This window comes from Trichechus manatus, unplaced genomic scaffold, assembly GCF_000243295.1.
Source record: "Trichechus manatus latirostris isolate Lorelei unplaced genomic scaffold, TriManLat1.0 scaffold00294, whole genome shotgun sequence".
In the NCBI taxonomy this organism is placed as follows: Eukaryota; Metazoa; Chordata; class Mammalia; order Sirenia; family Trichechidae; genus Trichechus; species Trichechus manatus.
The window spans coordinates 174211-187698 of record NW_004444230.1 but is presented as its reverse complement, the minus strand read 5'-3'; the positions used below and the strand labels follow the sequence as shown (position 1 = coordinate 187698).

The 13488-nt window shown below is 44.7% G+C and overlaps 1 protein-coding gene across 2 annotated transcripts in view; it reads right to left on the bottom strand.

Annotated features, from left to right (window-relative positions):
- AARSD1 (alanyl-tRNA synthetase domain containing 1) overlaps positions 1–11252 on the bottom strand; it is a 12616-nt gene extending 1364 nt beyond the window's left edge. Inside the window, exons 1-11 of one of the 2 annotated variants that reach the window (XM_004390268.2) lie at positions 11161–11252; positions 10876–11007; positions 7888–8047; positions 6588–6645; positions 5394–5550; positions 5181–5297; positions 4818–4948; positions 4292–4358; positions 4020–4111; positions 3532–3586; positions 2162–2256 (exon numbers count right to left, since the gene is read on the bottom strand). In XM_004390268.2, the coding sequence (XP_004390325.1) occupies positions 2162–2256; positions 3532–3586; positions 4020–4111; positions 4292–4358; positions 4818–4948; positions 5181–5297; positions 5394–5550; positions 6588–6645; positions 7888–8047; positions 10876–11007; positions 11161–11199 (1103 nt within the window). In that variant the 5' untranslated portion in view covers positions 11200–11252. The remainder of the gene's footprint in view (positions 1–2161; positions 2257–3531; positions 3587–4019; positions 4112–4291; positions 4359–4817; positions 4949–5180; positions 5298–5393; positions 5551–6587; positions 6646–7887; positions 8048–10875; positions 11008–11160) is intronic. The other variant, XM_023725260.1, reaches the window with a different exon arrangement.
- Between the last annotated feature and the right edge of the window lie 2236 nt (positions 11253–13488).

The window sequence follows — 13488 nt, the reverse complement described above, 5'->3', positions numbered from 1 at the left end:
GAACCGCTGACCTTTCGGCTAGCAGCTGAGCTAGTGCTTAACCACTGTGCCACCAGGCTCCTCTCATTAACCATTAGGGAGATGCAAATCAAAACCACAATGAGATACTACCTCACCCCTACTAGAATGGCTATGACCAAAAAGAAAAAACAACAACAACAACAGGTGCTGGCAAGGATGTGGAGAAACAGTCATCCATTGCTGGTGGGAATGCAAAATGGTACAGCAGCGGTGGAAAAATTTTGGCCGTTCCTCAAAAGGTTCAACTTAGAACTACCATATGACCCAGTAATCACAATCCCTGGTATACACCCAAAAGATCTGAAAGCAGGAATACAAGCAGAAATCTGAACACCAATGTTCACTGCAGCAACTATTTACAATAGCCAAAAGGTGGAAACCACCTAAACGTCCACTGATACAGGAATGAATGGCTCATCAAAACGTGGTATATACATACAATGGAATATTACTCAGTCATAAAGAGAAATGAATTCCTGATGCACGCTACAACATAGATGAACCCTGAAAACACCATGCTGAGTGAAATAAGTCACAAAGGGACAAATCCTGTATGATCTCACTTACATGAAACAGGCAAACATACAGAAACCAAAGCTTATTAGTGGTTACCAGGGGCGGGAGGGAGGAGGGAGGGGGAGTTATCATTCAGCGGGCACTGAGGTTATGTTAATAGTCGTGGAATAAGTCAGAAAAGCAGAGTGACAACGGTTATACAACATGAAGAATGTAATCAATGTCACTGAATCATACAGATAAAATTTGTTGAATTGACAAATGTTTTATGTATATTTTTACCACAATAAAAAAAAAGAAAAAAAAACCTGCACATGTGCACACAGACACAAGTACAATATTCATCATAAGAGTAAATATTTGAAAACAATGTAAGTGTCTACAAACGGGGGGCTAGGTAAATTCATGGCAATCCATGGTACAAACCACAATGCACTCATGATACAGTTACTATAAAGATTGAGGTACGCCCACGTTACGTGCAATAAAGTTCCTAAAACACATTGTTAAGAGAGATTTAAGTTGCAGGACAACGCACATGGTTTGATCCCATTTATGCTTTCCTTTTTAAAGAGATTACGCTAATGCACAGGAAATAAGGATTGCGAGGGCACGCCAATGGCCACAGAGGTGCTCTCCACGGAGGGGAGTGGGTGCACAAGAGGGATGAGGGATGCAAACACAAACACCTGGGAGGAGTTACAGTAAAGCAAGTTGGGTGCAAGGGGGAAAGTGCAGACTGTGGCAAGCTGGAGGGGCTGTCCTCCTGTCTAAAGAGGGTGGCTGCTGGTAAGTTCCTTTTAGCTACTACCATAGGGGAATGTGGGCCCAAAGCTACGGGATCTTTTTTTTTGAGAAAAACTACAGCTCCCTATTTTTATGTAAAAATCTTCTAATTTTAAAATGCAGCAACTAATTTTGACAGTTTAAAACTATGAGCAGACCAAACTAGTCTACAGGCCCCATGTGGCTGCCTGTCGGAAACCTCTGCTTTAATACTTAGATTTTGCTACAATGATTTACAATGAATGTGTATTCATCAAAGCCAATCAGGAACCCCTAAGTGCCAGAAAAATTAGGGGGAACTACACTCCCATATTAATTTAAAACATGGAAATACTAAAAACAGTATTGTAAGGATGAGGAAGTTCAACAAGACCCTAATTATTCCATAATACTACATTAATGCCTTTTTTTCTATAGTCTCAAAATCCAATTCTTCCCCCCCAAAGGTTTTTCTGGCCCTCTGCTTTGCTGCTGCTTTACACATCTGCTTCACCTGCCTCCTGATAATCCAGCAGCAGTATTTATGTACTAATTTAATAAAATTTCTTAAAAAAAAAAAAAAAAAAGGAACAAAAGACAGCACATAAAATTTGGAGCCAAGAGACCTGGGTTCAAGTCTCAGCTCTGCCACTTTAACTGTGAGGCCTCAGGCATGTCCCCATCTGTGAAACTGGGGGTGATGAAGGTGATATTGATCCCTGCTCAGCTGATCTCACGTTCTTGGGATTCGAATCAAATGAGATCAGAGGTGTGATGGCCCTTCTAATCAGTAAAGGGCGGTATTAGGAAGTAGGCTTTAGAGGCAGCCCCGCCCCTGCAAGAGTCCACGTAGGATTACCTTGGCCCCAGGTTCTCCACGGCCTCGGCTGGTCCTGCCAGCAGGAAGAGCCCAGCACCTTTCTCATCGCCCACGGTTAAGAACAGGAGGGTCTCCTAGGAGGTAGACAGGGAGATGCACCCTGATACTCAAGGACGTGGGGTCAATCCCCCAACCCCTGCACTCTCCTCAGTCTCAGGAAAACACTTTCCCCCTAAGCCACGGAGTGAAGTTCCTGATGAATGATGTAGCCCCTGCACTCTGGCACAACAGGGCCAAGAAACTTTCTGAGTGACTATGGGAACTTAGGAGCCCCGGTGGCGCAGTGGCTAAGCACCTAGCTGCTAACCAAAAGGTTGGTGGTTTGAACCCACCAGCCACTCTATGGGAGAAAGATGTGGCAGTCTGTTCTTGTAAAGATTACAACCGTAGAAACCCTACGGACAGTTCTACTCTGTCCTATAGGGTTGCTATGGGTCAGAATTGACTCAACGGCAATGGGTTTATGGGAAGTTAGGTTTAAACATTAAGAAAGAGGGAAAGTGGCCAAACAAAGTGTCTTTTGTGATCTGATTCCCACCAACCTTTCCAGGCTGGCCGCCCCTCCCCCACCCACCACGTGCCACCATGTGCTTGTGCCGGCCATTCCCCAAACCACCTTGTCTCCTCATGCTCTATGATGCTGCCTCTGCCTGCCTGCCTTTGCTCCTTTGCCTGTCTGATGACCTCTAAGCAGTCTTCAAGGCACAGCTAAAGCAACAGGCCCCTCCCCTAAAGTCTCCCCACCCTTTCAGGGAATGTGCTCCTCTGCCTCTAGCTCCCCTACAGCTCCTTGGGCATATGTGCAGTGCACTGCAACACATATCACCTGATATTATCAATGTTGACACCCAGGCTAGAACGTGAGCTCCTTGAGAACCAGTACTCTCTACAGGAAGAATTATAAAGAGAGACGCACACAAGGCTTAACCCAGAACAGGCATGCCAAAAAATGCTTCTGGAGTATATGCTTAAGAGAGACTCGGAAATCTCTAAGCTCTGGGCTGTCAGGATGGGGAAGGGCAGTTGAAGCCAGAGGCAGAGGAAAATGGATGAGATGGCCTTCCCTTGCCAACCCCAGTATTTCTAAAACCAGGCCTCCAGCACACATGAACCTGGATGGCTCTGAGGAGCTCCACTTTGTGAGGAGCTTGGAAGCTGGTAAGTGTCACAGCCCCAGAGAGGTCAACATCATAGATCTAGATCAACACCTAAAACAGCCTGGTTAGTGCTAAGAAGATAGTACTGAGTGAACTGTTGATGTAGAAGGACTTCAGCTAGGCTAACACCCTTCACTTCTATCTCCCCAAGTCTCTAATCAGGGTGGGTAGAGAATTCCACGCCCCTCTTACCTCTGACCCAATCTCATTGGCAATGATATTCATGAACTCAGAATCACCCTCCTTCCTACAACAGAGGACACAGACATGAGAGCCAGGTTGGAGTGGGAGCTGTAAGACTGCAGGAAGCCCAGCTGCTCCTTGTGAGGCTGACCTCCCGCTGCCTGTCACACACAAAAAGCCCCGGGCCCTCTTCAAAGAGAAAGAGTAAGATGCCTTTCAGCCTATAAGCATGCTTAGTGTTTGTTTCTGTCGCCTTTGAACAGGATTCTCCAGGATAACTGGAGATCTGTTAGATGCTAAAGGAGATCAGGGAAGGTACTAATGAAAGTTAGTGTTACAGTAAAGATATTTATGTCAAACCCAGGAAATCTGGTATATAATGCATTTCTTAGAGTCTACGCTGTTGGAGTATACCAGTGAGCAACGCCCCTTCTACCACCCACTGCATACAAGCCCAACACTTCTCTCCTGCCTCATCTCCACGGCTGATCTCTCACCTGTGTAATACGACCACACCTCCCCAGTCTGGGCTGTTCCTGAGGCTATGGGCAGTGTGCACAGCCAAGTCTCTGAGCAGATTCAGGTTGTTCTGAAATGGATGTGATAACTCATCAGAGAGGTGGAAAAGATAATGAGAAAGAACATCATCTTCCTGCCACTTCATTCTCCCCTCCCACTCCCTTCTGACAAACTACACATCTGTTTAGGCCAAGGAGTGCCTATGCCAGCAGAGCCCATGCCCTGTTGCTCCCTCCATGGAATAAATCACCTTCTGCAGAAGCTTAGTGGAGTTTTGTAGCTTTTTCACTGCTTCCACATGCTCCTCTGCTCCACACCTGCAAGAGAAGGGTCAGTGGAGACATGCCCAGCCTCCCAATTACTTTTGCTGTGGAGGGCAAATCAACGATTCCCTTCTTGAAAGAGTGCCTCCCTCCAGATGGGAACCTGGAGACATTACGAGGAGTCCCCTTAGGCAACTGCGGATGGCTATAATGGAATAAACCATTTGTTTGGATCTGCTCTACTATCCACAGCATTTTATCATTTATCATTACATCCTACCCCCAGAGAGAAGAGATTATTCTGTCCACCTTCCAGGTAGGAAAGCTAAAGCCCTCAAGCCCCAGGGTGTCCACAAGCTGAGAGGTAGGCAGAAGATCAAATGAAGGGGCCGTTTAATGAGAAACTATTTGTTCTGTAAACCTTCGTCTAAAGTACAGTAAAAAAATTTTTTTAATTAAAAAAAAAAGAATAATGTTTACTAAAAAAAGAAGAAAAAGAAGAAGGGGCTGTACTTAAGCAGAGCGGTCAGGGCTTTTTCAGTTCCGTGACTTCTCTCCATCCACTTCAGCACCCGGTTCCCAGCCAGAAATACCAGGTTGGTTTTGTTCTTTTTTCCCTTCTCAGTACCCAGAATCTTAATCACCTACATGAAAAAGGGAGTAACACATGTACACATAGGCATAAACCACAGCGAATCCTGGAACCCAAGGGCAGGAGAGACCCAGACCTCCTCCCCAGCTCTGAAGCAATGAAGGAATGATTTCCCTTCGGATTCTTCAACTGCCCCACCACCACCACACACCACTCCCAGTCCCGCTGTGATCCCCCACTCCTGATACCCTCTCTCGACCCCTCAGAGGCCCTTCCTCACCTACCTGAAGATCACTGAGATTGCTCACGTGGGTCCCACAGCACATGTTGGAATCAACGCCCTCGATGGTAACAACTCGAATGGGTCCAGCGTGATCATCCGGCAAACCTCGGCCCCTCACCTGGAATAGAGGGGAGAGAAAGGAGCTGTTTAAATTTTGAGAGGAAGCCCTCAGAGGGCCAACCTGCAGCTGCCACCCCATTGGCTCTCCCCTCACCTGCTCCACCTCAGGATCATCCAGGCTCAGTTCTCGCACATTCACAGGCAGCCGATCTCTGATTTTTTCATTGACGCTCTGCTCAATGGCAGCTACTTGCTCAGCCGTCACCGAGGGGCTGTCCAGCTCAATCACACTCCGGAGTCGTCCTAACTCCCTGCCAGGGGAAATATAATGGTCATGGAATATTGATGATGACAACAATAATAACATATGAAAAGTCCACAGTTTATAAAGAACATTCATACAAATGACCTTATTTAATCCTCACAAAAATGCTGCAAGGCAGGGACCGTCATTCTCATTGTATAGGTGAGGAAACCGAGACTCAGAGAGAACGTGATCAAGATCATGCAGCCAGTGAGTGGTGGAGCCAGGATTCACCCCCTAGTTCTTTGGGTTCTAAAGTCCATGTTCTTTCCTGAGCCAAAGCAGCTGTTTCTCCTCTCATCTTTGAGATTCCCCTAAGAAACACAAGGTCATCCCACCACACCTTCTGTAATTAATTTTAACGTGTCAACTTGGCTAGGCTATGGTGAGCAGTTGTTTGGGCAAACGCTAGTCTAGATGTTGCGGTGTGGTATTTTGTTAATGTGGTTAAGATCTATAATCAGTTGGCTTTAGATAACAATTACCCTTGATAATGTGGGTGGACCTCATCCAATCAGTTTAAGGCCTTAGGAGCAAAAACTGAGGTTTCCCAGTAAAGAAGGAATTCTGCCTTAAGACTGTAATACAGAAATCCTGCCTGAGTTTACAGACTGCCAGTCTGCCCTACAGATTTCAGACTTGCCAGCCCCCACAACTGCATGAGCCAATTCCTTAAAATAAATCTCTTTATATATATATGGAGTCCTGGTGGTCCAACGGTTAAGCACTGAACTGCTAACCAAAAGGTCGGCAGTTCAAATCCACCAGTGCTCCTTGAAAACCTTATGGGGCAGTCCTATAGGGTCACTATAAGTTGGAATCAACTTGATGGCAACGGGTTTATATACACATATATCCTATTGGTCTCGTTTCTCTGGAGAACCCTGGCTGATACAGACATTCACTTTCAAGGGGAAAGAAGAACTCAGGGCAAATTATGAACACTCCCCTCTCTCATATGCCCCTACTCCCTGACCCATGATTGAGAAAGGAGCAGGTTGTCAGGAAATCACACCCTACAGTCGTCTTATGCCTCCTGCTCACCATGATGTTGTCTTCCACCCAAACAGATCGTCAGCAACTGCTGTGATGAGATGCTGCCCTGAGCAAAGAGAACAGGGAAGAGATGAGTGAGAAGCCCAGACAGCCACATACTCCCACAATGACATAATCACAAAGTCCCACTTGTTGAAGGCCTATCTACCAGGCACCAGGCACTTTAGATACTTTACTGAAAACCTTCACAAGAACCCCTGCAAGAGGCATGATGATGCCACTTGAGGAAACTGAGGCCTAGAGAGATCAAATAATTTCTCAGAGGCAGAACCAGGACTTGAACTCAAGTTCTAAGATGCTGTATTCATTCATTCAACAAATACTTATTGAGTGCCTACCACCTGCAAGGCACAGGGCTTGTCATCAGAGATACAGCAGCATCTCTAATTGATTGCAACAATGAGGAGAAAAAGGAGGAGGAATTAATTCTACGAAGGCAGAGGAAATGAGACAGCCAAAGGCCTTGAGTGGGAAAGAAGCAGGATGTGTTCGAGGAATCGAGAGAAGGCCAGCATGTACAGAATGCAGACAGCAAGACGGAGAGGGGCACCAGCGGGGCCAGCCCATATGGGGCTTGTAGGCCATCTTGGGTTTGTAGGCCATGAGAAGGAGTTTGATTTTACACAATAAGCCACAGAAAGCCTTTGATGAGCTTTAAGCAGGGGCATGACATGATCAGATTTTCATTTTTAAAAGATTAGTCTCGCTGCTGTGTGGAGAATGGGCTGCAGAGGAGCAAGACTGAATGTGGGGAGACCAGCGGAGAGGCTATTACAGAGGTCCAGGGGAAAGACAAGAGGAGGTGGGACTAGGATGATGATGGTGACAGTGAGGGTAGTGCAGAGACATTTAAAAGATAAGCCAACAGGATTCAGTGGCTATCCCCAAAGAGAGAGAGGTGTCTGGAATGACTTCTAGGATTTGAGCTTACACAACTGGGTGGATCACAGTGCCCTGTAATGAGACAGAGAAAGCTGACCAAGGACCAGGGTTGGGGTAAAGGGAAGTAGGGGGAGAGTTTTATTCCATTTTGGACATTTTAAGTTTGAGAAGCCTACAAGACATCCAGATAAAGACATCAAGTGGGAACTGATAAATCCAGCAGTTATTCTAATATTTTTACTTCTTATATTGATTTTATAGCATTTATCATATCCTGCCTGAATCAAAGCTAATTCTGCGTGTCTGTCTCTTCCAAAAGGTTAACTTCTGGAGAAGCAAAACCACTTTCAATCATCATGGTGACTACCTGTCCTATAAGTCCCCTGCCCCACCCAACCCCACAGACCTGAATGCTGCTGCATGTGGTCAAACCTCCGCTCCCAGTCCACCTGGACCTGGACCTGGCTCCCAGGGGCTAGGGGCATCTGTGTGAAATGATCAGCCTGGGACCCCTGGCGCGTCACTCTCAGCACATCGATGTCATTGATTGTACCTCGGTCATCAGGCTGGGGAAAAGAAGTGCAGGCAATCAATGGTGAGAGGCATGACTCACCCTAACAAAGACTCTCGAGGGAAAGTGTGTGAGAGACAGACCCAGAATTTGAGCTCCTCAAGGGAAAATAGACCATGCCAAGTGAGGTAGGTCTATTTTGTTCCGTGAAGGAACTGTCTCTCTGTCCTCTTCACTCTGAACACATCGATATTTTGTTAATTAGAACAAAACGACAAAATTAAAAAAGAAGAGGAAAGAGACTATAACTATGGCAAAGATTTTAGTAAAGCGCAAAGAAGCTCCATTCTTACTTTCATTGCCTTAGTTTAAATGCTTATCATCTTTCAATAGTGTCTGAGATGATCTGAATTTTCCTTCCTCCCTCTACTCTACCCTCTGTACTGCTACTAGAATTAGATTTAAAAACATTCATTAATTTCCTCAAAAAGTTAAACATAGAATTACCATATGACCCAGTAATTCCACTCCTAGATATATAGCCGAAATAACTGAAACCAGGGACTAAAACAGATTCTCATACATCAATGTTCATTGCAGTATTATTCACAATAGCCAAAAAGTAGAAACAACACAAATGTCCATGCTATCAAGAGATGAATAGATAAACATAATGTGGTATATACACACAATGGAAAATTACTCGGCCATAAAGAGAAGTAAGCTCTAATACATGCTACAACATGGATGAACCTTGAAGACGTTATGCTAAGTGAAATAAATCAAAATGACAAATATTGTATGATTCCACTTATAAGAAATATCTAGAATAGGTAAATGCATAGAAACAAAAGTAGATTAATGGTTACCAAAGGCGGGGGGGGGGGGGGGGGGGGAGAGAAATGGCAGTTATTGCTTTATGGGTACTGAGTTCTGTTTGGGCTGATGAAAAAGTCTGAAAATAGATATTGGTGACAGTTGCACTACACTGTGAATGTAATCAATCTCACTGAATTGTATGCTCAAAAATTATTAAAATGGTAAAGTTTACATTATATTTTACCACCATAAAATTTAAAAAAAAAAATTCACTCATTAAAAAAGGTATCAAGTGCTAATTGCTTACAAGACATTGTGCTAGCCCAAGATACAATGTAAATACAACATAGTCCTTTCCCTCAAAGAACTTAGACTCTGGAGGAGAATACCCATAAGCAAACAAGCAACTGCTATATAATCAAGTATATATCACTAGAGAAGCCCAAAGACTCAACAGTCTTGGGGAATCAGAAAGACCTTCCTGAAGGAACTAATGTCTAAAATGAGGCTCTCTCTTGGACACCTGAGGCCACAGGTTTTCCTTCACCAGATGAGAAAACTTCCATGTTGGGAACATTACTGCAAAAATGACATTAATATACAATTGAAACCACTTCAGTAACAAGTCTACTGAAAATGTTCTCTCATGCTACTTCTTTCTTAAGAGCCTGCATGGCTCACCACTGCTTCCTCAATGAAGTCCACATGCCTTAATACATCCTTCAAGGCCCTCTGAACTGGTCCCCACTTACCTTTCCATGGTCATCTCCAGCCTGTCTCCAAAACACATCATAGGCTTCAACTGTGTCAGACTACTTGCAGTCAACTAGACTTCTTAGATTCCTTTAAGCTTCCCTGCCTTTGTTGGGGTAGTAGCTCTGCTAGGAGAGCCTCCCTGTCAATTTCTGATTGTTGACATCCCACCTATCCTTTAAGATACAATTCAAATGCCACCTCTCCCATAATACTCGCCTTTGGAGTTATTCTCTTCCCTGTTCACATTGTACCTAATCTCTACCCCCATCACAACACTGATAAGTCTGCCTTAAAAAAACAAACAAAAAAAATCTGTTGCCATCAAGTCAATTCTGACTCATGGCGACCCTTTTAGGACACAGTAGAACTGCCCCCATAGGATTTCCAAGGAGCTGCTGGTGGATTCGAACTGCCAACCTCTTGGTTAGCAGCCGTAGCTCTTAACCACTGCGCCCACCAGGGCTTCAAGTATGCCTTATGTCCCACTACTGTCAACTACCTATCTCTCCTGAAATCTCTGAATCTTTTTCAGTTCCTGTCAAACACACTAGAGTCCTCCTGGTGCAGTGCTTAAAGCACTCAACTGCTAACCAAAAGGTTGCCAGTTGAAATCTACCAGCTGCTCCGTAGGACATGGATGTCCGACTAAGATGCAGGATAAAGATGCAGCAGTCTGCTTCCATAAAGATTTACGGTCTTGGAAACGCTATGGGGTAGTTCTACAATGTCCTATAGCGTTGCTATGAGTTGGAATCAACTCCACCCACAGCGGGGGTTTTTTGTCTGTGTTTTTTTGGTCAAACACCTTCAGCTCATTTCAAGCTCAGGGCCTTTGCACTTGCTATTCTCATTGCCCGGAATATTCCCTCACACACCAGATAATTTGCAATGGCTTACCCCCTCACTTCATTTAGGCCTCTACTGAAATAATTTCGCTTCCTATGTGGGAGAGCATCCCATCACTCTCTTTCCCTTTACTCAGCTTTCTTTTTATTTACAGCACTTATCCCTACCTGGCGTGTTATTTATATATTAGTGGTTTCGTCTGTTTTCTTCAATAAACATTCCACGTATGCAGAGGCACCCTCTTGTTCACCCCTTATCCTTGGATCCTGGTGCAGTATCTAGCATATGTCATGTGTAGATAAATACTTACGGGTAAATATTTTTTGAATGAGTAAATGAACTTAACTGAACTAATTTCCAACTGTGATCATTATGGTTGAGAACCAAGAGACAGGGCAGTATGAGCTCAAAGGAATTAGGGGCTCCTTGGAAGGAGAATGGGCTGAGGGACAGGCCTGGTACCTGTCCCCCGCCCTCGGGGAAAAGCAGCGTGTCTTCCAGCACCACGTGGAAACCGTTCACCACTTCTTTCTTGCCATTGCTTCCTTCGGTCTGTAACTCTGCAGGCCGGCAGGAGACCACCGTGGTAGTGAACTAGCAAAGAGAGGGATGAGAGAATAAGCGTCAACCCCCAGCCTCCGTACGCCGGAACTGAGCCTCAATCCCGGCACTCTCTCCACAAGGCGTTCTCTTTGCCGCACCGCCCCATCCGCTCGGTAGCAAAAGATTCCGCCCCTCGGGCCTCACCTCCCGGGCGTAGCTATCCCTCTGACACAGGAACGCCATCGCAGGTGTCTCTCAGGACGCGGAGATCCGCGCTCACAGAAAACCCTGTTGGCGGACGGAGAGCGACGCAGGACAAACTTCACTATGGGCCCATTTGTGCGCAGAAGCAAGAGGATAAGAATAGGGTGTGGCTTGGACAAATTTATTGAAAACGCGAATTGCAAACGTTCTGGGTTGAGTAACGACTGTTTTAAGGTTTTGAAAAAGACCGGGAAAAAAATAAAATAAAACAAAAAAACAACTGAATTTGTCGATGCTCTTAGCGTAGCCCCTTGGGCTGGAGGCATATGTGTGCAATTGTGGGTGTATGTGTGTTGGCGTGGGGGCGGGGGGTTCCCGCCAACCTTTCTACCCTGAGGAAGGACTAATGTTTTAATAGCAAAATGAGCAACAGACATGGACAGAGTACATTAAATGAAATATGTCTCAAGAAAAGGTTTAAACACAGATGAAAACATTCCTTGATTGTTACGAGGGGAGGGAGGGAGAGGGGAATTCACTAACTAGATAGTAGACAAGAATTATCTTAGGTGAAGGGAAGGACAACACACAATACAGGGGAAGTCAGCACAACCAGATAGTAGATAAGAATTATCTTAGGTGAAGGGAAGGACAACACACAATACAGGGGAAGTCAGCACAAGTGGACTAAACCAAAAGCTAAGAAGTTTCCTGAACACAACCAAACACTTCGAGGGACACAGTAGCAGGGGGAGGGGTCTGGGGGCCATGATTTCGGGGGACATCTAGGTCAATTGACATAACAAAGTTTATTAAGGAAATGTTCTGCATCCCACTTTGGTGAGTGCTGTCTGGGGTCTTAGAAGCTTGCAAATAGCCATCTGAGATGCATGAATTGGTCCCAACCATCTGGAGTAAAGGAGAATAAAGAACACCGAAGACAGAAGGAAAGTAGTAGCCCAAGAGACAGAAAGGGCCACATAAACCAGAGACTCCATCATCCTGAGACTAGAAGAACTAGATGGTGCCCAGCTACCATCAATGATTACCCTGACAGGGAACACAACACAGAGTTCCTGATGGAGCAGGAGAAAAGTGTGGTGCAGAACTCAAAATCAAGTAAAAAGACCAGACTTAATGGTCTGACTAAGACTATAGGAGCCCCAGAAGACATGGCCCCCCGGACTCTCTGTTAACCCAGAACTAAAACCATTCCCGAAGCCAACTCTTCAGAGAGAGATTAGACTGGACTATAAAACATAAAATAACACTTGCGAAGAGTGTACTTCTTAGTTCAAGTAGATATGGGCAGCTCCTGTCTGGGGGCAGGATGAGAAGGCAGAAAGGGTGAGGAGCTGGTTGAATGAACACAGGAAACCTGGGGTGGAAAGAGAGAGTGTGCTGTTGCATTATAGGGATTGAATCTGGGGTCACATAATGAATTGTATAAATTTTTGTATGAGAAATTAACTTGAGCTGTAAACTTTCACTCTAAAACACAATAAATTTTTTAAAAAAGAAGTATGTCACTAATAAAAATAAATAATGTGCAATTTGATAATCAAAAGCAAATTAAAACCAGCTACAATCTTTAATCTTGGCAAAGATCTAAGAGGTATTGGAGAATGGAGTACTCTCGGTGGTGGGAGTAGGAATTGGTGCAACTTCATAGAAGAGCAACTTCGCAAAAGCAATCAAAATGTTTAAATGTATCTACTCTTTGACCTCAGATTCATGGCAACCCCATGGTTACAGAGTAGAACTCCATAGGGTATTCTTGGCTATAATCTTTAGGAAAGTAGATCACAGGGCTTTCTTTCTTGGCACCACTGGGTGTTTTCAAACTGCCAACCTTCAGGTTAGTAGTCAAGCACAAACCACTTGTGCCACCTAGAGACCTTACTCTAGAAATTCACCCTACAGATATTCATGAACAAGTATGTAGAGATCTATCTACATTTAAGAATATTCCTTGTAGCATTGTTTGAAAATAGCAAAATACTAACGACAACATAAATGTCATTCAATATGCCCATTGCCATTGAGTTGATTCCGACTCATAGCGACCTTATAGGACGGAGTAGAACTGCCCCATGGGTTTCCAGGGAGCTGCTGGTGGATTCAAACTGCTGACCTTTTGGTTAGCAGCTGAGCTCTTAACCACTGTGCCACCAGGCTTCCTTCAATAAGGAACCAGTTAAATAAATTGTTAAAAATGCATTCAATGGAATACCATGCAACCGTGAAAAAGAATGAGATAGATCTGTCTGTGCTGATTTGGTAAGGTCTCTGTTGTAGATTGAATTGTGTTCCCCAAAAATGTGTCTC